Here is a 24,591-nt window from a genome sequence, read left to right on the forward strand (position 1 = left end):
GATATTAAGCACCAAAGGAAATATTTTGGTGGTATTTGTGTAAATAAAAAGTCTCTTGTTTTGTTTTGTTTGGTAGCTCTCTCTTTTGCTTCTGCTTTTTGAAAATGCAAAATGTCTGAAGTTAAGCAGAGGAAAAAAGGCATCTCTTCATCCAAGACCAGTGAAGATTCTCAAAAGCTTGAGAAGCACAGTAATCATGGGAAGCTGGCAGGTCCCAGGATGAGCAACAATCAGAGTTCCTTTTGGATAGACTCACGGACAGCCTTGAATGTAATTTCCCTTGCAGCTTGTCTGGTGCTGACCTGGTAGGTAATCCTCTACAATGGATTTTAATATTTTCATTTATATTCTGTACTGTATTCAGTTGTGGACAACAAGATTAGTAACATTTGAATATATTGTTTGTATTAAATGACTGCGGAAACATGTTAAAGCTAGAAGGGTCAAGAAAAGAATAGCAGTATTCACAGGTGTGGAAATACCATTATACGGTGAGGCATTCACAGAAGCTTAATCTGTTTAATCAAGCTGAAAGTTTAAAAGGTGCTTTGCTCATGAATTGTAAATATCTGCTTTGGAGGCTACATCTAACCCTGAAGAGCAACTTAATCTTGCAGTAAGCACAACAAGGCTCAGTTGGCAGGGAATAAATACATCAACAGCAGAAGGGAAGTAGAGTAGATTTGCTCAGCAGCGTGGTAAACTGTTCTTCATCCAGTCTTCAAGAAGATGACATAATCTTTGTAAAAGATGTTCCAGTATATCTTGATGACATCCATACCTTAGTTCCATCAGAAACAGAGCTTCATGAAGAACTGCTATGATTTAATTTTCAGAACTCTAGTGCAAGAAATTAGTCCAGACTATTATACTCTTTAAAAAATCTTGCAGAACTTATTCTTATTTTAGATAATGAAATCTGCGTGATACCAAGACTTTGATAAATGCATGACATATATAAATAGATACACACAAAACATGGGGCAGAAACATCACTAATCGTTTTATTTCTCTGTGTTATTCTGTTTATCAATCTGTAGCTATCACTTTTAGCTTTCATTACATACCTTAATCCATGTAGACTACCATAGTTCTTTTAGAGACTTTTAACTGCTATGCAATATACTAAAGAGTATCAACTTATGATAATGCAAGTATTTTAAATACACTGTGTTCTTCTAGATAAAATGGCTCCTACTACGAGGACTGCTGGGTAGTCTACAATAAAGCTTGTTTAGGGATTAATAGATGTCCAATAAAAATCAGGGGTTTGCTTGTTTGTCACACTTTGTTTCTGCTCCCAAGTTCACAGCGAGTGATTCCAGTATGTACATAAGGTACAGAACTGAGATATCTACTATCTGTTACCAAAGCTAGCATCATCGTAACAGAAGCTTTACTATTCTTGGATGGCCACATGTTGATTAATGCTGTTTAATGTTAGGCAGAATTAGTTTAACTAGCCTTTCTAAATCTAAAGGTTGATATGCATGGTTTTGTGATGCTTTGCAAGAAAGTACAAATTAATCTTTTGTGTTTTATTTCTGCCAATTGAATTATACTTTATCAATGAAATATACTGCTTTAACTGTGTGGCAAAGCATTAGAAACGTGTGATGACCTCACTGTATTCTCTAAAATCTTTGACTTCTCTGCTGTTTTTGTTTGAATGGTACCCTTTGTAAAACTGAAGCACGTCTACAAATAATTCCTTATTTTTACACATCTGTTGGAAACTGGCAATTCCAGTATGAAGACAGATCAGGTTCATTAACCCCTATTTTTTTTCCTGTCATGTATTGATCTGGCAAATTCTATCAGCACAAATCTCTGTGAATTAGATCCTGGAATGCTTAACTATAGTTACATTTACTATTTATTTATTTGTAATTTTAAGGTTCCTATTCCAGCAGTCAGGGCGATTTGCTGATATGGAAAAAAGGTACAACTTCTTGCAGCAAGAAGCCGAAAAATTCCTGGACATGGAAAATAAAGTCAGCTTAATTTCTGAAAAGGTAATCAGTATCATCTTAATTGGATAACTTCTGATGAATGTTTGTTATTGTCTTATTTCATTGTCCTTTAGCCAAATTTAACTGACTCTTCTTTTTGATCATTTTTATAATGTGTTCTACTTGCCTATGAATTGGCTTTTGGTGAATATTTCATTGAAACATTTGTGAAGATGGCACAAGAAATCAGGTGTCGCTTCTGATTCATTAATTTCATTTACTGATTTGCTACTGAATCTTGTTCAGGTTGCACTTTGTCAGTTATTTATGTCTTTAAAATGAAGATAAATATAAAATCTGCCTTACAAAAGTGTTTTGCTGAAGATAAAGAATATTCTGAAGTACTCTGTCTTATACTTGCAATGTAGCAATAATTGAAAAAAGTTTAAGGAGTGTGTTGCTTAGTATTACTTATTTAAATCCTTATTTACTGACCTTGTGTACATATTAGAATGAACATTAGTACTGTAATTAACAATGAGAACATTGATAAGGAAATCATAACAGTGGTGAAAGTAGTAGCAAAACTCACTTAGTCCATCAAAACCTATGCTGGCTCTTGAAATATAAAACTGATTTTATTCTTATTAAAAAAGACACATTAGGAATGGGATCTGTCTTAATTTTATTAATGCACCTACATGTGTCAATCCATTATCATCATTCAAGGATGTAAATATAGTAGTTGTATCTCAGTCTTATTTTATTAGACGCTAAACTACTTAGAGAACTTATATTTATGCACATACTTCATTCTACTATTACTGTTGTGTAGATAATTCAAATATACATTTATTTGAAGAAAAGTTACAGTTACGTAGTAGACCAGTTCTAGTACTAGGAAAGAAACACTGAAATGTTAGGAGAAAAAATTATTATTATTATTATTATTATTATTATTATTATTATTATTATTATTATTCATTGCTATGTGTGACACTATCCAGTAGAAAACTTAGGCTGGCTGCAGAATTATCACTTGTATCATAGAAAGAATGAGAACATGGCTTATGTAAGTGATGTTGTTTTAGCAGTGATCTCATAATGTTGTCATTTATATTTATAAACACCATAATTATGCTATAATTTCGGTGCTTATAATACTGCGTTCAGATACACTGCAAAATGTTGCATGGGATTTAGGTTGATATAATTTACCAAAAAAAGGTATGTGTTCTATGGAAATTCATCAACAAACATACCTTTCTGTGTGGATCTTTAATGCTCAATAAATCAATACTTTTAACAACAAAATGTGAAAAATATTAACATTGAGCATTGTAACAATTAAAGTGGCTTCTAAGGGACTTTATACTCTGTTAAATAAAAGCAAGTGATTTTCTAGTCTTACTTTTGTTAAGTAGATATGGACATTGTTTTGTGTTACAAATACAGCTTGAGTCTTCTGAAAGTATCCTACAAGAAGCTGCTTCATCTATGTCTGTGATGACTGAGTTTAAGCAGGAAGTATCTACTCTTCATAACATCATAAGGGATATTCAGAACAATGAACAGACTCTCTCTATAAAGATGCAGAGCATTAACGAGAAGTTCCAAAATATTACAAATTCCTGGAGAAGAAGCTTGGATGAAATGAACACAAACACTAGTGGAATAAAATCTGAAGCAAAGTTCATACATACAGAAGTTACTTCCCAAATTAATGAAGTTGACCAAAGAATTAAATCCCTTTCAGAAAGGTTAAAAGATCTGGAAGACAGCACAGCCAGAAATATTAAAACGGTAAAAAGGCAAGAAGATGATGAATTCACTAGAGTTGAACAAAAGTTGGATTTACACGCAAAGGCAGTCGAGAAGCTGGAAGAGGAACAGAATAGTCTGTTAGCCAAGGACGCAGACCTGAATCAGAAACTTGCAGCCTATGAACCTAAAATTGAGGAGTGCAAGACCTATTTGCCAACAATTGAAAATGCTATTCATTCTATTCTTAGACTATCAAGTGAATTGCTAAGTATGGAGAAAAAGATAGAGGGATTGACAACAAAGCTGTATACCATGGAAAACAACATGTTGAAAACTGTCTCTGATACAATGATGATGCAAAACCTTCTTGAAGGCATGCAGTACAATGGCAGCATATTGAAACTGCAAAATAAAACAGTGGTTGTAGAAGAAGCAGTACATGACATAAAATTATCTTCAAGTCCTGAAGAGATAACTTTAGAAGGCTCTAAGTTAAAAAATGACCAGGATGGGAATAAGTGAATTTGGACTTAGGGTTTTCACTAATAAAAAAGCACTTTAATAGTTTATTTATAATTTGACTCTAGCATATGCAGGGAAGAAGGGGGAGGCTGAGGGGGGAATACAGACATCAGATTAAAAATTATAATTTATATCTCATTTCCATTAAAAAAAAAAAAAACTTTGGTTTTTATGTTGTTACTTCTTGTGACCATATTCCATGGACTTTGTAACACAGTGAACTAAGTTCTTGGCTCTAGGCAGCTGTACGCTGTAGATAATTCTTAATGTTACATATATCATAATGTTTTTGTGCTTACAATACAGACTTCACAATGGGAAGTGGGAATCCCTGAATGTTATTATATGCAAGAAAGCACGAAATACATGTTTAACAGCTGATGCGGAATTTTAGATACAACAACACTACAGAAAACACTAGTAAAGTACCCCTTACTGAGAATCTTGTATTTTATTGGTATTTACAGGTGGGGGAGTATATAGCAGCTGATGTTACATTTTTATTTCTTTGACTTTGTGCAAATAGCCTCATTAGACTTCACCTCCATCCTTTTCCTTCCTAAACTCAGTCACGGTTTTGTTCTCCCATTGAAGACTTTGGACTACGTATAGACTGAAGTCCTTACTCCTGCTGAGTTTCCTACTCCATTATTTCTTTTGCAAGTTCAGTGTGATCAGTCATTGTATTAGACTGAGAGGGGTTTTTTTTTGTTGTTGTTTTAGAAATGTTAGAAGTTTTCCTCTATGGAATGTTCTCTTTTGTCGTAACATGACTTGTTTGGTATTGGTTTGCATTTCAAAGGAGAAGAAACTGTTAACAGGGTCAACTAAAAATGTTTCCTAAACTTTGGTGAAACAAGGACTGCAATTCCTGGAAGACACTGATTTATACACTTCGGGGAGGGGAGGAGGGAGGAGGAAATCTATTCACAGATCAGTTAAATCTATTCATAGATAAGTTTTCACAGGGCATAGTGCTACATTATAGTCCTGGTAACTATATATTGAAATTTGGATCTCAGGACCACCATAATTTTGTGTCTATAGATGTACATCTTGGTAATGTCCATTTTCTGAATTCTGGGAAGGAAATTGCTTAGGCAGAATGAATGTATGTTTATGAATTAATTTGTTTTAAGTTATTCAGGTTTTCTACATTCATTTATCTGTACGGAATTATTCTTTAAGTAGTTAATGCTGCACATTCACAATACTAATTAAACTTGTACTTCTCAATGCTAAGAAATCAGTTCCATATATTTATTGCTCAGGTACAGATTACATCTGTTTACAGTTATTCAATAAAAATATATTGGAGTGTATTGCCCTGTCTTGGTGCATAATCTAATTAAAAATGAATTGGTCTTCCAGAAAAGAGTACAGAATACATACTTTAATGTTCAGTGTTTGATTAAAAATACTATAAATATATACTATACTAAATCTTTTTAAATATTCTTCACAAGTGTGTTTTACTGTGTTTTTATTTCATCTCTGCTTGGAGGAAGAGGTAACACTACCAGTGGTATAGTGCCCAGTTTAATGCCTTCCATCAACACGGTCTGTGTTAAAAATTGAATTTACATAAGATGGAACAGGAAATCCTCATCCTTAGGAAAACCAGCACAGCTCTTTACAGTGTAAATTCTAATATTTTGTTTTTAAGCAAACAGCTCTGTGCTAATGAGGAATGACCGGCACTAACAAGAAGTTAAAATATTGTTTCTTTGGTGTTACTTTTACTACTGGCCTCAGAAAAAAAAGGATTAGTATGATTTTGTGAAACTAAGTATAGTCTCTAGAATATGTTTGCTTGCTTGTTTGGTGGTGGGTTGTTTTTTTGTTTGTTTGCTTTTCCTCCAAGATCTGCTCTGGCTTATTGGGGATTGAACAAATTAGTATCATTCATGCAGGTCAGCGGGTCAAACCTATTCTGAAAACAAACCTATTCTGAAAATTTGGTCAATTAATAAAAAAGAATAGAGATCGTAAAACAGTTACTACTGAGTTGCATGGAAGCTTGCTAAGCAACAATACAAATGTGGATGATTAAAAGCTATATGTGAGTCAAAGGAAGCAATCTAGATTAAAAGTTGGCCATCAGACAGTACCCAGAGGATTTTACATTGTCTAATGACATTCCAATTAAAAAAAAAAAAAAAAAGTAAGATTTGTTGTTGTTGTTTTTGTTTTTAAAATTAGCAGTGTGGCTAACCTTAATTTTAATTTGTTTAATTTGTCAACCTCTGTTTTAATGTTGTGTGTGCCTAGTAGCAGAATTACTAGCTTTTAATAGTCAAGCGGATGGTTGATAGGATACTTTTTATTAGTCAAGAGGGAAATTACTGACAATTAATCATTTTAATGAAGATTCATCTTGAGTTGTGAAATACCAGTTAATTGGGAGCATATGTTGTTGGTTCTTTAACAAATAAGCATTGTTATTGTTCTGCTTACCCTTTCAATTTGGTGATTAAGTTTTATGTTTGAAAGGAAACATAATTTAAAAGTGCATTTAAGTGTTGAAAACAACCTGGTAGTCCTTTAATAGGGTATTAATATAAGTGCAAAAAAACAGGTGCAGTACTGAATAAAAGATCTGTCCTTGGTGTTTCTCATAAAAATAGTAATAAAAAATACATAAACTTTATAATTTGATCTGAGTTTTCAAGTATTATGCTATTGCCAGAGAAAAGAACCATTTGAGAAATGTAAGATGGTAGCTATGCCTGTCATAGATCAGGTTCCAGCCTTCATGTGCATTTCCACTTCTGAAAACCAAGCTATTTCTAGAGTGTATGTTTGAACACCTGACCTGCTCCTCTCTTGTATCTTTTTCTAGTATCTTGTGCAATTTGGAGTCTCTGTTGCTTTAAAATTAAATTTAACCATTATATCATAACCTGCATTGCCTATTTAGGTAGCTAGTCAACAGTTGTTACTGACATGAAGAATCAGCATATTCCCAACCAAATTTCATCTCAGATTGAGAACTAAGTGATAACGTAAATGGTTCTGAAATATTTCAACATGTCTGTACTGTATTTTTTTCCTATGAGGTATGAATAGGAGAGCAGATATTTTAATTGCTTCCACTCAAAGTTGAAAACCAAAAACCAATCATTTAAAAAAATAAAACACAATAGTTAACTAGCAAATTCATCCAAAAAAAACCAAGAGTAGCACGTGTTTTCCCTCGTTAACATAGTTTTCAGGAAAGTGGGCTGTCCAAGTAATATTTTTTTGTGTGATGCATTTTGGTGGCTATTTAAACAAAAGAGAATGATGCCTAATTCTTTTTTTTTTTTCTCATGTGAATGTTTTGTTTAAGATACATGTTGCAATCCCCAAAATAAAAACACATCTGTAAATTATGCTCCTTAATTTTGTAATAAAATCTTTAAAGTAGGCAACTTTCTAAAATGTTTCTGAATATCTTCTACATGAGTCTTTCTGGATCGCACAGAGTATAGACAATACAAAAAATTCTGTAAATCAAAAGAAATTTGCACTTGATGATTTGTTTTCGTCCCTCCCTTACAAATGATACAAAAAAGATATACATGTAAAACCTTCCTGTATTTTTTTTAAGAACAGAAAAGTAGTAATATTTGAATTTCTTACATATGCTGAAAGAAAAAATGAATATCTTAATTGTATTGTAACACCAATTTATTTCCTAAAGATATGGTTTCCTCTGAATTTCAATATCAGGATTCTAAGGTATTTCATTAGAGTATAGCTTTAATCTTGACGTGAGAGTTAAGTTAGAAAAATTGTCAAATATTTTTATTTGTGTTTCTCTAGTGTGAAAAGACTTGGAACTTATTGGAACAGCTGGAAGATCTCCAAGTAACTTCTCACATTAAACATCTACAGGAAGATATTTATACAATGAAAACGTGGTCTAGCAGCATAATTAAAAAGAAAGAAGAACTGCAGAAGAATTTAACAACCCTTTTTAATGCAGTTACAAGCGCGGAAGAGAATGCAGCTTCTGTTGCAAAAAACATAACTTTGAAAATTGTGACAGTAAAAACTGACATAAGGCGTATTTCAGGCCTTGTCTCAGAGATGACAGCATTGACAAGTTCTTTGCAAGCGCTAGAAGATAAAGTAGAAAAAGGTGAAAAGAAGACAGTAGAAAATATAGGTGACCTGCTTACTAGTAGCATTGACCGAAGTACAAAGCTACAAAGCTTAGCATCCAGTAACGCAAGAAAAATTGAACAAATTAAGACAGCATTGTCTGAGTTAAGGAATGATTTTGACAAACATTCAGATAGACTTTTGAATCTTGAAGGTGACAGGGCAAAAGTTCTGAAGACTGTTACGTTTGCAAATGATTTAAAACCCAAGATGTACAATCTTAAAAAAGATTTTGCCATCTTAGAACCATTAATAAATGACCTAACACTGAGAATAGGAAGATTAGTTGAGGACGTATTGCGACGTGAGAAAGAAATTGCTGTACTGAATGAGAAATTGACCAATCTAACGAGTTCAAACTGAGACTGAAGATATGAAAGATGAAGTAACCAAGATTTCAGAGATGAATTGATCACTGGGAGATGACACTGCCTGGAGAATAGTAGTGTTTGAGGACTGTTCCTCCATCATGAGTAGTACTAAGAAGGAAAGACAATAGTTAAACGCTTCATTTGGAAGCACACTGAAACTTAATGAGAGACTTGTCCTCTTTCTTTTAAAAGAACAGAAAAAAAATCATACTGATTTTGAGGGACAACAAGCTATAATCTGAGCAAAAAACTTCTTTGTGCACGTTTGTGTACATGTATTTCTGAAGCATGACACTATATTTAACAAACTGCCTATTTTGTATAATAAAACAGTATAAAAGCATAAAATGTATTTATCTTTGCTTTCATTCAGTAAGCAAGACTAAGACTGGCAAATCTTCAGCTTTCCTTTGCTGCTTCAAAGGAGGGATTAAAATTGCACTTTCCAAATAAACAGAAGTTAATTAACTACACTAGCAGTTTAGTGTTTTTCTCAATACATTAATTCTGAGCAAAAACTGTTTCACATCAATCATGGTTGATTTTCTGTGAGACCTCATAATTGTAATCACATAATTGTGCAGCATCGTTACGTCTTTAAAACATCAAACTATATAGTGGTGGTGCTTTGAAAGACCTTCTAAGCCTATTGACGGCCTCCTAGTGTCACCATATCCATTCAGGAATCCTAACTGTTACTCATTATTGCTTAGCCTTATACTACTGTGAGCAGCAAGATTAGCAAAGAGAAACTACTTAGGTGTCAGACTAATGTGAGCCCCTGGCACTATTTCTGCAGCAAAGAACAAGAGTTTAAGTGACCTGAGACATTTGAAAACTCAATAGAAGAGAGACTGAGGTAACGTGATGCTGAGATATGGCTTAGCAGAGAAAAGAGGGGGAAATTACTTAATTTGGAACAAAAAAATATTATTAAAAACAGCTAGGAGAGATGCAGCAATCAAGAAAAATCCCTTAAAATGAAATTATATCAAGAAGTATAACAGTATAGTAAGGCCTTTACAACTACTTGATTGGTTGGTTGGTCATAACTGCACATCTTGCAACTACTTGGCCATTAGCTTCATAGAAGAGATAATCATTCCTCCCACTCACTATTCTCACCTTCACTCAGCATTCGGTATCTTTTTTGTGTTGCTGTCTCCTATGCCTTGCTTGCTGCATAGCCTTCAACCTTAAATGCTTTGTTTCATCATTTGTATATTACGGCCTGGTATTCACTGAATTCATTAATCCTCTTTTTTGTTTGTTTCTGTGCATCCTCATATTAGCCCTGTCAAAGAGAGCACCAAGCATAATAGTCATAGCTAGCAAAAGAAAATTGATATAACTGAGAAATCTGTTCTAAGTGTTTTTCAAAAAGGCCCTCATGATGCAATTAATCTCCTGATATCAAAATATTGAGAGGAAAAACTAGGTAAAAATAGATCTCTATTAAATATTTTTGGTCCAAAACATACTAACTATGCAGTGTTTTGCCAGACAAATATACTGCCTGCAATGAATAAATTTGCTTTCCAGTATAGGAACAGACTTAAAATTTGAAACAGGGAGCTGTGCAACCCTCATGACAAGTTATGAAAATATGAGTGTAGGTAGCCTGAATGCAGTATCATAAAAATATCAGATTTTGACTAATACGAAGCTTCTCACCTCAACAAAATCTCTACATGGTTTAATCTACACAAGTGAGAGAAATGGAAACTACACTTCAGATGCACAGTTGATCAGAGAAGTCTTGCAACAGCAGAGGTCTTTCTGCATGAAAAGAGCACTCTCTCTCTCTTTGAACAGTAACCAGAAAATAAACCGTGAAAAACAATTGGTGATTTCACTTTCAAGCACAAATGGGTGATCTCCAAATACTAGAACATAAAACTTAGTATACAGTCGTACACATGGTGTCCATGGGAAATTATGTATGCAAAATCTATTACAGAATCATCAATTTCCCTTCACCTACAGAGATATGCAGGCCACCCTTCCTTCCTGGGAGGTTCAGGTCCAAATCAGATATTATGATCCTTTCAGACACTTTGTTGCTACCAAGCAAAAGAGAAAAAGTTTAAGTCACAGAAGTAAAATTTAATTAATTAATAATAATAATTATAATCAAAGTTCACACACTCACAGTAACATCCTCAGAGGGCAAGTTATCCATGATTCTCCCACAGTCTGTATAGGTGTTAGGAACCTTCATTTTGATTTTCAAGCACATACCTGCACTGTACTAAAAAAAAATCAAAGGGAAGTTTTAGAGTAGCTTTGGTCTAAGGACAGAGGCAAAGCTCATTCCATAGTGGAAAAGATGAGGTGCAGCTGCCTCCTTGCTTTAGTGCTGTAAGCAGTGAGGAGTGTATTAGATTGGGAAAGTTAAAAACTTTAGTTCATTTCAAAGGGTGTTCAATGATACCCTCTACAATAATTTATTTTTTTTAAAGTGATAGAGAGATTCAGGTAGTAATGAAAATTACAGCTATGCTACTTACAGCATTATCACCAACCTGTTATGCTATTCAGGACGTTTGCTTTTAACTTAGCATGCAGGTATAGAACTGCCAATTATATGGTAGCCAGCAACTAATAAGGAGAACAACAACAACAAATTGTATCCTGTAAGAAGGCCATATAGCTATTAAGCTCATCTATCCAAGAGGTACTCATATTTGCTATAAAAAAAAACACAAGATGTTTATTGTTTTCACTGTGAACTACATCATTTCCATGTAGAAATGCAAATGAATTACAACTATTTGTATTATTATAGCCCGTTTTAAAATATGTAACAAGCACTTCAGCAAGTATCAGCATATTTGATCTGTAGTACACTCTAATACAAACACAGGGTGTCAATGGAGTTCTTATTCCAAATTTATAGACGGCATGTTTTAAACCAGAAAGCAGATCTCAGCTCCAGCAATAGCAAGAATGTTTTCTCCTTCATAATGCAATATACACAAGTAGCACATACACAATCCATGTTTTACAAAGCACTCTTGGGTTTAATGATCATTCTGGAGTTACCTAAGTTATATTTTGTTCCAGGGGAGTGCTCCTTTTTGATACAGGACTTTCCTTGCATTGAAAACCAAGCCCATCAAAGGACTGTAGCTCTCCCACCTCATCTTCTGTACTTTCAGAAAACATACTACACGTTATGCTATAAAGCACAGTTATCAATAACAAAGCTGACCTTTAAATAATTTTAATACCACCATTTCCCCCCTGAAGCTGAATAAAGATTTCAATGGGTCACCCTTTGTGCAACAGCATTTCATATGTTAAAGCCTTCCATCGCAAGCGTCCAAACCACGGCTGAATGAATATCAATGAAGTTAGCAGCTGCAAGGCAATTCTCTCCTCTGGTTTTCCACTGGAGCAGAACACTGGAAGTGGAACTCTTTTGCCTCACTCAAAAAAAAAATAAATAAAAAAAATAAAAAATAAAAAGAGAGAAGAGCTAGCTGTCCCTTGAAGTCTTATCTCAGATTTACCTTGATAGAACTATCTGAGCATCTTCAATAGGACAGTTTCAGCAAGGAGAAAAAGAATTTAAGTTGCGTGAATACTGCATGTATTTAATACAACTGCCAACAGGTTATCCAACTTTTTCTAGAGAAAAACTGCATGATTTTGCTCCACACGACAGGAAACAGTCTTGTCTGAGAAACCTAGCTTATCATTGGCTTACTTGACATTCAGTTTACCTCACTGTATAATTTAAGTTTGTCTCACTCTTCTACCAGTCTTAAAAGTTCACAGTAGTGCCTCACTTTCCCAAGATTAGAAGGAAGTTGAATTTTTTTCAGCAAAGTCCATACTTTTAAACAAGCTATAATATTCAGTGCACAAGTGATGCTTTTTTTTTTTTTCTCTCCTTCTCAGAGTAACTTGTACAATGTACAAAGCCTCCTTTTAATGCTCTCCTCCAAGGATGCTCTTAGGAGCATTTCATGTTTTGTTAAACTTCAAAGCTTCCTGCTCACAAGAAAGACAACATGTATGTACTTTTATCACTGAAATTCAACATTAACATACTTCTTAAAAGCATTTTATTTACTAACAGAAGTTGACTTTGCTGTATAACAGTTACCAAGAACGTATATGTCCAAGAATGTATGGAAATGGACGTTCTTGGAAGAATGTATGCTCCTTGAATGTTTAGCGTCATGGTAACAGGGAAATACAGTAGTTTTAATAGGTTTTACTTTGAATTGCTGCCTTTGAAAATGTGAAGCGTTAGTTTACTTGTTTAGCCTAACTATCCAAAATCTTGGAAAGTCATAGGGTATCCCCTATGACTAAGTGGGAGGATTCTCGATACTAGCAGAACATCAGACTCTGGTAAGATGTATGTAGCAGTCAAGGTGTCTGCTACTCCAGCACAGCCTGCTTTAATTCTCCTTTTGACTCTAAGAAAGTAGAAGCAATATAACTTATGTGAAGCCAAGCTAAGTTCAACATCATCAGCTCAAATGCTGAAAGACAACATATCTAAATGGCTTTGCACAAAGGAGACTTATGTTCCAGCTCCGCTAAATGAACAAAGTAGTACTGGGCATGGTGAACCCTTTACATGCTATTATGCGTGTTTTTGGATTTTGCTCTGTGATTATCAAGTTTCTTGAACAAGCAAAACTCAAAAGGTAGCTTGCTCATTTTACACAAAAGACCGGGGGAAAAAAAAAAAAAAAAAAAAAAAAAAAACAACATATCAATTGTCTTTATAAGACATTTCTAGTTTGCAATGCCTACAAGTCTAGAGTTCTTTAAACCAATTAAGGTTCAAAAAATGGTATGGGCTTCTTGGACTGCAGAAATGTACAGTTCAATCAAAACTCTGTATTAAGGTAATTGAGCCCCCAAAAAAGGGGAAAAAACATCAAGTTACAGAAGTACTATGCTTAAGGAAAAGCTGGCAAGTTGAATCTCTACAATAAGAGGCAATCAATTTTTATTTTACTATAAAGCTGTAGTAAACTTTTAGTGGTTGAGTATCTTTGAGAATCTTCATTAACATCAGCTTTATTGTCGTTAAAGTAGCAGCTACCATTTAATTCCACACTACAACCAGAAGGACTAAGGTCTTTGGATACAGTTCAAAGGCAAAAAAAGCAGAAATTAGTCAAGTAACCATAAGTTATGTTGGGATGATCACTTCAGTGCGGAAATAGTTTTATGTGTAAGGCTCCCCTCAACTCTATGGAGAATGCAGATACCCTAAGCCAGATGCCCTACCAGACTGCAGTCTCATCTTAGAGTCCAGTTCCTGTATAGTAACAGCTTATACAAGCAAGTGAAAGAGGACTCAAAAAAAAAAAAATAGCACAGAACTGCAGTTAGTTTCTGAATTACTACATGGTTCTTGGGACTTCTCTGGGAACAGTGAAAGCCTACTTTGTTGCAGTTATTTCACAATTCTCTAATTCCTGAAGTGTAGAAAAGCCTATTTTTTATTTTACTTGGGAAGTATTTAATGCATTTGCTGCTGTGAAATGAAGCTTACATATGCAGTAGTAAACAGACACTAAGCACTCCGTTTCTCATTTATTTCAGGCAATGACAGTGGTAGAATTTAAACCCTCACATGTGATGAGGGCACAGCCAATAATGGTATCATATAGAGTTTGTTTTCTACATAGTCAAATATATAAAAGTTTCATGAAACTCATCACTGGGACAGCCAGCAAAGTCAGTCCATGAGTTGTCTACTGAGTTAAACCAAGCTTCTTCTTCAGAGATTCTGGCATTTCAGGTGGAGGTGGACGAGGAAGTCTGAAATAAACCTTCACAGAATCATAGATGAACCACTGTAGTGCAGTCAGGGTACCGATCATGATGATACGGGCAAACAGGCCTTTCCATACACCTGTAGAACACAATAAAAGCCATGAGCATAAGAAGCCAGGAAATAAGAAATCTCTCAAGAACACAGAAAACAACAAACAATATGAAATGCACGAAGGTAAGGATTTACCTTTGAATCCAAGCCTCATAAGAACCTGTGAGGCAGAACTGCCCTTTTCCTTGTTCAACACAGACACCACAGAGTCAGCAGGATGAGAAACAATTGCACAGAACACACCAGCTGAAAGAATAGTTTGACATCAGGTTAGTGGTATTTTAACTGTACCGTTACTGTGTACACTAAGCACAACCAACTGAAACCACACCTTCCCTAGACCACTAATAAACTGCACAGGAGTTAGGCCAAGCCTCCTGGTATTCTAAAAGGATAGCAGGTCCATTCTTATTAGTGTTATGTGACTATCAGGAAACACCTCAGCTCCAATCATGCAGCTAAACCTTCTGCCAAAATAAAACTCATTCTGAATCTCTGGAATTTAAAAGTCACCTTTCTGCCCTGATTTCTCTCCCCTTCTTTCAACCTTCCTGGACCTTTCCCATCATAGCAAAGATGCACGTTTTCCTGCTCGAATCAGATGTTTCTAAACTTCATATTAACATCAGAACAATCAAGAGTACCATCCTATTACAGATCCATTTAACCACTCATTCCACTCACAGATTGAACCCAGGCTTTTTACCTGAACATTTTAACGTTACATGTAAATTCTCCTATTCTGATTCCACCTATTTGATATTCTGAGAAGGGTTAAACTTCCTGAGTTACTGTACTCCATTAACAAAGTGCAGGATTTAAAGACTGCTTACCAATATAGCCTGCAACAAATGTGACTACCAGCTGTTCTCCTTTTGAACATTCACTTCGTGGCTTGGGAACAACATACTTGTAGAGAGCTTCAACAGTACGTTCAAAGCAGGCAAATTTCATCATTGTGTATGGAATCTGTCTCATCCATAGTGGTGCAACACCTTTATAGAAACTTAACCAGACAAGAGAAACTCAGTTTCATTTTCTCTAACATTTAAGGTATATTTGCAACCTAAAAAAAATAATGTTAGCTTATTGCTGTTATCAGCAGAACAACTTCTAAAAACTGACACCATGAGGCCAAATTGTCACAATACTTACGGAACAGGAGCATCCTTGTTTTATTCATTCCAAAGAACTAACAGTTGTCACTTTTCAGATTACACTGCACTGCACTAATACAGTACTGCTACTATAAGTGCAGCAAGGCTCATGTCTGCATACCAGCCAAGTCCTGATAGCGATAAATGACTTGCATATTTACAGCCACTTTTATCAGAACATAAGGCTAACATGCAGTTATATTACTCTCACATGCCAATGACTCAAGCATCTTCGACTGTACAACCAAAAAAGTTGCTGAGTATCTCTGACTGGAACTGCTGGAAACTAAAGTTATCCAGCAGAACTCAGCACAAAGATACTCACAAAGATGGATCTAAGGAGCATGTGGAACTAACAGACATCTCAGCACAGATTCTTTGATGCTAAGTATGTTATCTTGAACTACAAAGACATAAAATATTATAAGCTAAAGCAACTATTAGTTTTAGCAACAGCCCTTCATTAGGAAAAGTATTCCAAATCAAGAACTTGAATCAAAATTGAGAGACTTACGCCCAGATGCCTTCTTCTCCAAACATTTTAGGTACAGCTTGCCGCAGAGTGTTAGCATATCCAGGCTGTGTCTGAATGCGAACTTTAGCAGCTTCCATTGGAGCCAGAGCAATGTCAGCAAAAAACTCTGCACTGGCAGATGCAGCTAGATATAGTGAAGTACGCCACAAATATGCATTTTCCTGAAGTGAATTTGAACACATTTTCATTAATGAGTCATCCTTCTGTGATTCCTCTGTGTTAGAAATACTGTTGCTGATGTACAGTCTCACAGCAAACACTTAAGGCTTACCTCTCCAAGCATGTTGCCATATAGGATTTTGAAAACTTCATAGAAACCAAATTTACAAAGCCCCTGCATCGAATATCCAATAAAGGTTGGAGCCCATCCCTTAGCCAAGCCACGAACTCCATCTTCTTTGACCGTCACTGAAAATCCATTGAAGATGCTCTTGTATTTTTGTGGATCAACCTAAACAGAATAGTTAATTACGTTAAATAGCTTATCATTTCCCTTCTCACACCCCCCATTTGACACAGAAAATTCTTAAATTCCTCAGACAGGTGGATTCCTATGATTCTCTTTATACCATCACAACCACAAGGTCACACTAATGTAAATGCAGTAGGCTGCTTGCTAGTCTCAAACCCTAACTTATTTCAACAGTCAGTATATTCCTCAATAGCCAGGAAGCAAGCACCCTGAATTGTGATTTACGTTCATTCTCTGTAGACTTTCTACGTAAGAAAGATTTACTGAAGTCACTATCGTAACACTGACAGTACTATTTTTGTACAATTATATTTAGATTTGATTCTTCGAATATCTGACAGAGTCTGTCAGCAATCTATTCGAGCCTACATGTCACACCTACTTACGAACAAGGCACCTGTGCCTTATTACCAAGGCTGAACACTCATCTGATTTTTAAGGAAAAAAGGTTACTTGTCCATTGTTAGCTTGATCCCTCAACACAGTCAGACTAACATAGGTAGAAAAAAGCAAATCAAAGAACACTCAAGAACTTCTGCACTTGTGCTTTGACTTTACAGTGAACACTACATTGAAAATATTTCCTGCACACAAAAACTTTGGTTGAGGTCAGAATGGACCTCTAGAGGTCATCTGATACTCTGAGTATCAGATCTTACAAAAAAAGTCAACAAAATATATTTATTAAAAACATATATTTGTTTTGGGTCATTCTGACAATTTTAAGTCATGTCCTCTTGCCTTTCATACTTGGTATCATCCAACATTTCCTCGGGAGGATGAAAAGTATCAAATTAGAAGCCAACCAAAGCTTTCACGAAAAACTACGGGACATGCATGCAAAACTACAATGCCTAATTCTTTGTCTCACAGTCTACTCGAGAACTAATTCACGTAAACATTTCAAGTTTAAAAGACTCAATTTCAAAACACTGAAATTCAGAATACTTAATTGGGTACTGTAAAATGAGACTTTCTCACATCAGACCCACGTTTAACAATCATCTATGTAGGAGACCACCTCCTCCTAAAAAGATATGAGAGGATAGGAAACAGCTTTCTTCCTGGAGAATCTAGGAAGAATTGGTAACATGATCCCCTACCGGACCTGTAAAAAGCTAAATGTTGACAGGTTTTACAAGGTCACACTGCAAGCCACATGGAACCTCTCTCATCACACTTTTCTCTACGTGCTAGAAAAGGAAGGGGGTGCCATCACCACCCTCATCAGGTAAGATGTCCAGAACTGTAGCTCAAGTAACACACATCTGCTGCACATTTCAGCTACACTTTCAGAAATAACACATACATGCAACTACAGCTTTTCCCTACTGGTAGAAATAGTTTTTCCATGTAGTTAAGCCTCAATCCAAATTTTGTAGAAAGCATTTTGTAGAAGTGTGTTGCCCACTCTTGACGTACCCTGTTTGTCCAATGAGTTACAAAATGACTAGTTTGAGACCACAATTTCAAGTGTTCTCAAGCATACAAAAAAAACTTTCCCTGTAAAGCGCTAAAACCTTCTAGAAGAACACAGCTTTGAAGAGCATCACACGCAATTCTCCTAGTGTGACTAGTAGTTCTGACCAGAAAGTAGTGTCCCCTTCATGTCCTCATCATTTCAGGCATTCTGTCATTAAAAATTAGCCATTTTTATAATTGGTGTTAGCCTATGCAACAGGAAAGCCATTAACTATTATATTTTCAGAGGTTTGGAGGTGCGCTTTAATTTGCTTCATTCTTGAGGTGCAGATTTGCCTGAATAAACCCAGTGCTGTTTTTAGCCACAGCTGTTCAGTAGATGATTTTCATGTTGAATCTGGTACCGTAAGTCAATTGTAATGAGACTTCACTACTTACAGTTCAATCACGAAACACTTCTATCACTTCAAGTGAAGTGGCCAAGCCATAATTCATGCAGTAATATCCAAGATATTAATTGCTAAAATTATACATGCATGCTACTCCAAGGTAAAAAAACTGTAAGTCTTCAAAACACTGAAAATGCTACCTTACTTCAGACACATTAATTGTGCTAGGTAGCCTACCAGCCAGCAAGAAATAACACTGTAGTGAGTGCTGTGTTGTTGTTTTTTTCTTTTTTTTTTTTTTTAAGCCAATATAGTAAGCTGAACCTGTCCTAAATACAGTCAAAAATAACTTACCCAGGTTAGCCTAAACGCCTCATCTTTCCTTGAAAGTCATATTTTAAGTTGCACAGCAGTAGACTTGAGAACTTATGCTCAATTTATTTGCTGTGTGTTGACCAGAAAAGGTTGTATAGCCTACTGTAAACTCCTAATGTGCCAGCTATGTACAGAAAAAGTTTAAGAAATGTGTAAGTTAATACAAACCTGCATACGACATTTCACTAAATCCAGAGGTACGACAGCAGTGTGGGTCAGGCCACAACTTAGGACCCCACCAAAGCCACAGAGAGCATAAAACTTGAGCGAGCCATATTCACAACTGTATTCTGCAGCAAAAAATAAAGACACACCATGCTTTTACATAAACTCCGTGCTCTGTTGGACAACGATGTCCATGTGATTAGTTTAAGGCTCCATTTCATTAGTAGATTAATTATACCACACTAAACATGCTTTATCAGCTTCACCACATACTGACATGCAGAACAAACCTGTATTCTGCATTTAACCAGGTCTAGAGGAACCAGTGCTGTATGTGTTGTTCCACAGCTAATAATCCCACCAAGGCCACAAAGCATAAAGAATCTGCCTGAGCCATATGCACAGCTGTATTCTATTTAATTAGAAAAAAAAAAATTACAAATATACGATCAACCAGACATGGTAATGAAGATCAGAGAAGAAACAAAATTGACTGAGTGCTATCTTCTCAAAATTATTACACTGAAACAAGTTCCCAAGCTATACTATGTAACTATAGCATTAAAAATAATTCCCTTATTTTCAATTAACACATTTCAAACTATCAAAATTTGATTCTAGGCCTTCCAACTTAAGTTTGTGCCTTTAAAAAAAGCAGTGAAAGAAAGTTTTAGCACACAGCACACCTGTATCTTATAAATGAATCCCATAAACTACTAGTAGTAATTATGACTCAAAATTGCAATGTTAAACATTCCCTTATACCCATGAAATAAGCAAGGAAAGCATTTCTCTAGTATCCTGGAGAGAAAGCTTTTTTTTTAAGCCCTTCCCTTAGTTATTAAGGAAATACAATAATTTAAATCTCGCATGGACATTGATTGTGAAGTCCAAAGATCAGATTAAGGTTATATTTTTTTCTCTACACAGGTATTTTTCAGATTCTTCATGCAGATACATTTTTCTTTCAAATGCAGACACAGAGATTTACATTTCATTTAATGAAATTCTAGGATTTTTTTTTAGACTTAATCATTACATTTAATGTTAATAAATAATGCTCATTAAAGAAGCTTTTGGATCACATTCAATCAAGGGATATTTAACTTGCACTGCTCCATGCAGCACTGTGTATAAAATCATCCACTTTTAAAAGTTTTTTTTTTTTTGACACATGAATTCTAATGGAGCAGTTACTGCAATTAAAAAAAAAGAATCAGATTCTCTTCCATTGTTCAAGAAGCTATACAGGATAAGAATTATTATGATTACACACAACCAGAAAACAATTTACTAATAACAGTAAAAATAAGCATAAGGTAGCAACACATTTCTGCTTCTGTGCCAAACGTTATATACACGTACACAAAACTATAATACAGGGTAAGGGTATAGAAAACAAAACACTTATAGAAAATATTCCCCAAGAGTGGAAATGGATAATTTAAGTTCCTTTGCTATTAGTGCTATATATGCCACTATAATAGAACAGGCATTAAGTGTTACACCAACTTAAGAAGAAACATGTCCAGAGAAGCAATAACAAAAATCATGGCACCAAAAATCTATCCTTGAATTCAGTTTCTCTGATGTGTTTTTTTTTTTTTCCTTCTGAAATAAATTCATTTGTGAACATGAACAGAAGTTTCCAATTACGTTTAAAAGCATCAAGAGATCACCCACTAACACTAGCTGACATTCAATTTATAGCTTCCCTATTATAGAAGAGGTTCCCCAAAGCATTCCAGATTTTTCACCACACTATTTCTCACCATACTCTTCAAAATTAATCACAAAGACAATAAAAATGATATTTTCTCTTTATTCTAAAATAAAGAAAAACCCAATTCCCAATCATAGGCATTGTATTAAGCCTAAACTTAAAGACAGGAATCAGTTAACAACAAGAATAATTTATAACCTGTGAGAATTTTTTTAAACTTACTGCTCACTGCTATACACATGCTAGTCCTGGACTTGCATGTACCTCTAAATAGCATGGTTAAGCTGGCAGCTTTCCAGACAGTAATAATATTCTGTTTAAAACTCATCAGAATGATTAGCTTAACATAAGCAAAGTTTTCTATGCAGGTGTAATCAGAGCAGACTCCAGGTCTGAATTACTGGGCAGCTCTGTCCAGCTGTATCTTTGGCCTGTGGCGTGGAATGGCAGTACTCTAATACTTACTACACTACCAAGATACCAGAACTGCTTTTTCACACTCCCTTTTACACATCAATTTATTGTTAAAAGACTGTACTCCCCAAACTTTGTAGAAGACATATAAACTTAGAGCTTTAAATATCTACTTTATTAAAATGGTACTGATCTGTCTGACAGATCAGTCAGAAACAGTATTTAAGACAAGCAAGCCATTATCAATTTGGCTTATGCTCTTTACATGTACCTATGCTTACAGTATTAGGAAAAGAAAGCCATAGTATATACCTGACTTTCTATTTCAGAAGTCAAAAATGCCATTCTAACATACCTAGATGCACAGATAAGATAAATGCCCTGAATCTACTCAATTATGCAGTACAAAAACGTGCCTACTCTGCTACCTAAAATAGTCTTAGTCCTTGTCGTGATGTAGCTGTCATCTTTACTTCAGATTTGAAACATTAACAAGGACAAATTCCAAGAGCTGATCATAAAACACTCTGTCTCTGAGTTGCATTATAGTTGATGCCCCAAGCTGAACTCAAAAGGTCTTGTGGTTTGTACTGACTTTGTGTGACCTTGTATAAGCTCAGATATCTTCTGCAACGTGGTTGTTCTCTGAACACAAAGGCCAAGAGAACTACATGACACGTGAAACAAAAAAAAAATACCAGGAAAGACTAGCAAAGACTAAGAAAGAATCAAAGGTGATCAGGATCTGCCTAGAAAATATGAAGATTTAACATAACACTTGTAAGAAATACGTGGATTTACAGAATGTGTTTAGCACACTGAAAAGTGATTTTGGGCTTTATTTCGCTAAATTATTATTACTGAAAGCCACAAGTATTTTTAACTTAATAAAAGTCCAACCCTCTGTTGTCTTTTACATACTACATTGAATTCGAATGCAGTAACATACTTCAACAATTACAGTATTTCAGAAGATGCATCTTGTTGAAGTCATTTTACAGTATTTTTTGATAAAAATAAGCACTAACATACTTAAACAGTTATAGTATTTCAGAACATGCATCTTATTGAAATCTTTTTATAGTTTTTTTTTTTTTTTTTTTTTTTTAATAAAAACCAGAGAGATGGTTTCCTATCAAAAGTTTTAAAGAATTTGAATTTTGACATCTACTTTCACTATTGGGAGTATTGTCAAGGTCTGACCTTTGAAGTCATGACTGTGATAATGAAACATGCAGGAAGTGTTTGGATTTGAACCTAAAGAGCATCACTGCATCTTATGTAACAGCTATCTGGAGTACGCCCTACATCTACTGAACTTACGAGGAGGAAAAAAAGGAGAACAGAAAACATATGAACATTCAGGCATCCAACTGTGAATAAACAGTCAAAAAAAAAAAATAAGAACAACAAATAAAAAGGATATTTAATCTCCATCCAGATTCACCGATTCACATGGTGCTTCCTCTTCTCCTCAGGAAGAAGCACGGGCCTACAGCCTCTGCCCCCGAGGCCGCAGGCCCAGCGGAGCTAAATGAAGCAGCCTCCCACCCCCAGGGGGGCTCCATCGGGGCCCCTGCATGCGCCCCGGCCCGGGACCTTCCCGTGTCCTCTGCCGGTAACGCCGGGCCCTTGGTGCCACCCAGCACACGCCGCCCGCGGAGCGCTGCGGGCTGCCAGCGCCTCCCCCGCCCGTGCCCTTCCTCGTCCTCCAAGCGGCCGCGCGTAGGCCCAGCGCCGGCTCCTCCCCAGCCCGGGGGCCGCTGCGCCCTCTCCGCCGCCCTAACGGGCACCGGGGCCCGCTCCGCCGCCCTCCCCCGTGCCCCCCGTCCCTCCCCGCCGCTCTCACCTTCGGCTGCAGACGCGGCCGCCAAGCTCCGCCGCGTGCTGGGCGCCTCGGCGGGCTCCGGGCGCTTCCTCAGGCCGTCCTGCACCAGCTGGAAGTGCGGCGCGTAGAACGGGTTGAGCCGGGCGAGCGGCGCGATGGACGAGAACATGGCGACCTGCGGCGGGCGACAAGAGCGCAGCGGGGCGGCGAGGACCGGGCCCGGCACAGGCGAGGCGGCCGCGGCGAGCGGCGGGCCCGGGGCCGGGCGGTTCGCCCCTATCCCCCCTCATCCCCACCCCCGGCCCGACTCACCTCCTAAGATGGCGGCGGGGCGCAGCCCGCTGCTCGGCCGGCGGCAGGGCGCAGAGGCTGACCGCGGGCCCGGCGCGGTGACTTTGTCCTTCGCCGACGCCGCGGGGAGGAGCCAGGGCTCAAGAAGCCGCCAGGCGATTGGCGGAGGCGCACCCAGAGCCGGCATCGCCGCGCGCGCGCGCGGCCCGCGCCACCGCCCTTCCTGCCGCGGGGGAGGGGGCGGCGGGCGCCTCAGCGCGGGCGCGGCCCCCCTCGGCCCGGCCCTGGCGGCGCTCCCGGTGCTGGCCCCGCAGCCGTGGTTCCCCCCCGCCCTGCCTTTTCTAATATTTTTTTCTTATTTTAGTGGATTTACATGCTACAAAACTAGAACACCGATCATCTCTCTAGTTACTGAAGAGGTAAAAGACTCAAAGGTTTCCCTAACCTCAAGGCATCTATTCCATCATCGTGCTCCTTAATGTAAGCACACAAGACAAAGCACCGGGCACAGCCTCGCTAATAAAGGGCTCAAAGCTGTTACATAACGACCAGCACACCCTTACTGCTACACTGAAGAAATAGCCCTTTGGAACTTCCAGCAGCATGACCAGCTGCTACGCTAACCTTACACCTTAGCTCCAGTTGTTTCCTAATAACGTTAATCCAGGCAGAGTGTCAAAAATGACGAGCATAACAGCACTGCCACAGAACTAACTCACTTGGCTAACTCCCTCTTGAGTAAACTAGACTCCAGCTGCTGAGTAGGAAAAGGTCAGCTGGAACTTGCATTCTTTTAATAGCTCCATCTAGCAGCCAGTTGAGAACCTGAAGTACAGTTCCCTTCATTGCCACTGACAGCAAGGACAACAGGCCAGAATTGTTCTTTTTGCCATTGCTTGTTCTACTCTACTCACATGCATCTAAATTCATAGCAATATCTTTTATCTGAAAGCCAAACAATGACACTTATTTTTAATTAGTCATGTTTGGAGGTTATTAGCTGAGACTTGGGCTGTTACCTTGAAGTTATATATAAAGGACTGCAATTCTTGCAAACTTGTCTGATTTTTAAACATACAGAAAACCTCTGCTCCTTCCAACTGTGAAACATGAAACATGTGACTATATTTATATTCACAGTGGCAATTTGTGTGCGTAACCAGTACCGATACTTGAAGAGTTACAGCCTGTAGAACAAC

General features: G+C 36.9%; 2 protein-coding genes and 1 non-coding gene across 3 annotated transcripts; 1 reads left to right on the forward strand and 2 right to left on the reverse strand.

Moving 5' to 3' along the window:
- Positions 1 to 88: 88 nt before the first annotated feature.
- IKBIP (IKBKB interacting protein) lies at positions 89 to 5,616 on the forward strand. The gene is made up of 3 exons (XM_032207934.1): positions 89 to 305; positions 1,898 to 2,015; positions 3,408 to 5,616. The coding sequence occupies exons 1-3, from the start codon at positions 112 to 114 to the stop codon at positions 4,236 to 4,238; spliced, it is 1,143 nt and encodes a 380-aa protein (XP_032063825.1). The 5' UTR covers positions 89 to 111; the 3' UTR covers positions 4,239 to 5,616.
- A 5,828-nt stretch (positions 5,617 to 11,444) lies between these two features.
- On the reverse strand, positions 11,445 to 23,499 carry SLC25A3 (solute carrier family 25 member 3). Its single transcript, XM_032207935.1, has 8 exons — positions 23,414 to 23,499; positions 23,123 to 23,276; positions 19,140 to 19,261; positions 16,585 to 16,764; positions 16,293 to 16,474; positions 15,455 to 15,627; positions 14,757 to 14,867; positions 11,445 to 14,648 (listed from the first exon to the last, which is right to left on the reverse strand). Exons 2-8 carry the CDS (start codon positions 23,268 to 23,270, stop codon positions 14,488 to 14,490), a joined length of 1,077 nt encoding a protein of 358 aa, XP_032063826.1. The 5' UTR covers positions 23,271 to 23,276; positions 23,414 to 23,499; the 3' UTR covers positions 11,445 to 14,487.
- On the reverse strand, positions 15,887 to 16,127 carry LOC116485245. The gene has a single exon (XR_004252844.1). It is a non-coding gene; the product is annotated as a small nucleolar RNA SNORA53 (small nucleolar RNA).
- Positions 23,500 to 24,591: the final 1,092 nt, after the last annotated feature.

The sequence above is a fragment of the Aythya fuligula genome, chromosome 1, assembly GCF_009819795.1.
Source record: "Aythya fuligula isolate bAytFul2 chromosome 1, bAytFul2.pri, whole genome shotgun sequence".
Lineage (NCBI taxonomy): Eukaryota > Metazoa > Chordata > Aves > Anseriformes > Anatidae > Aythya > Aythya fuligula.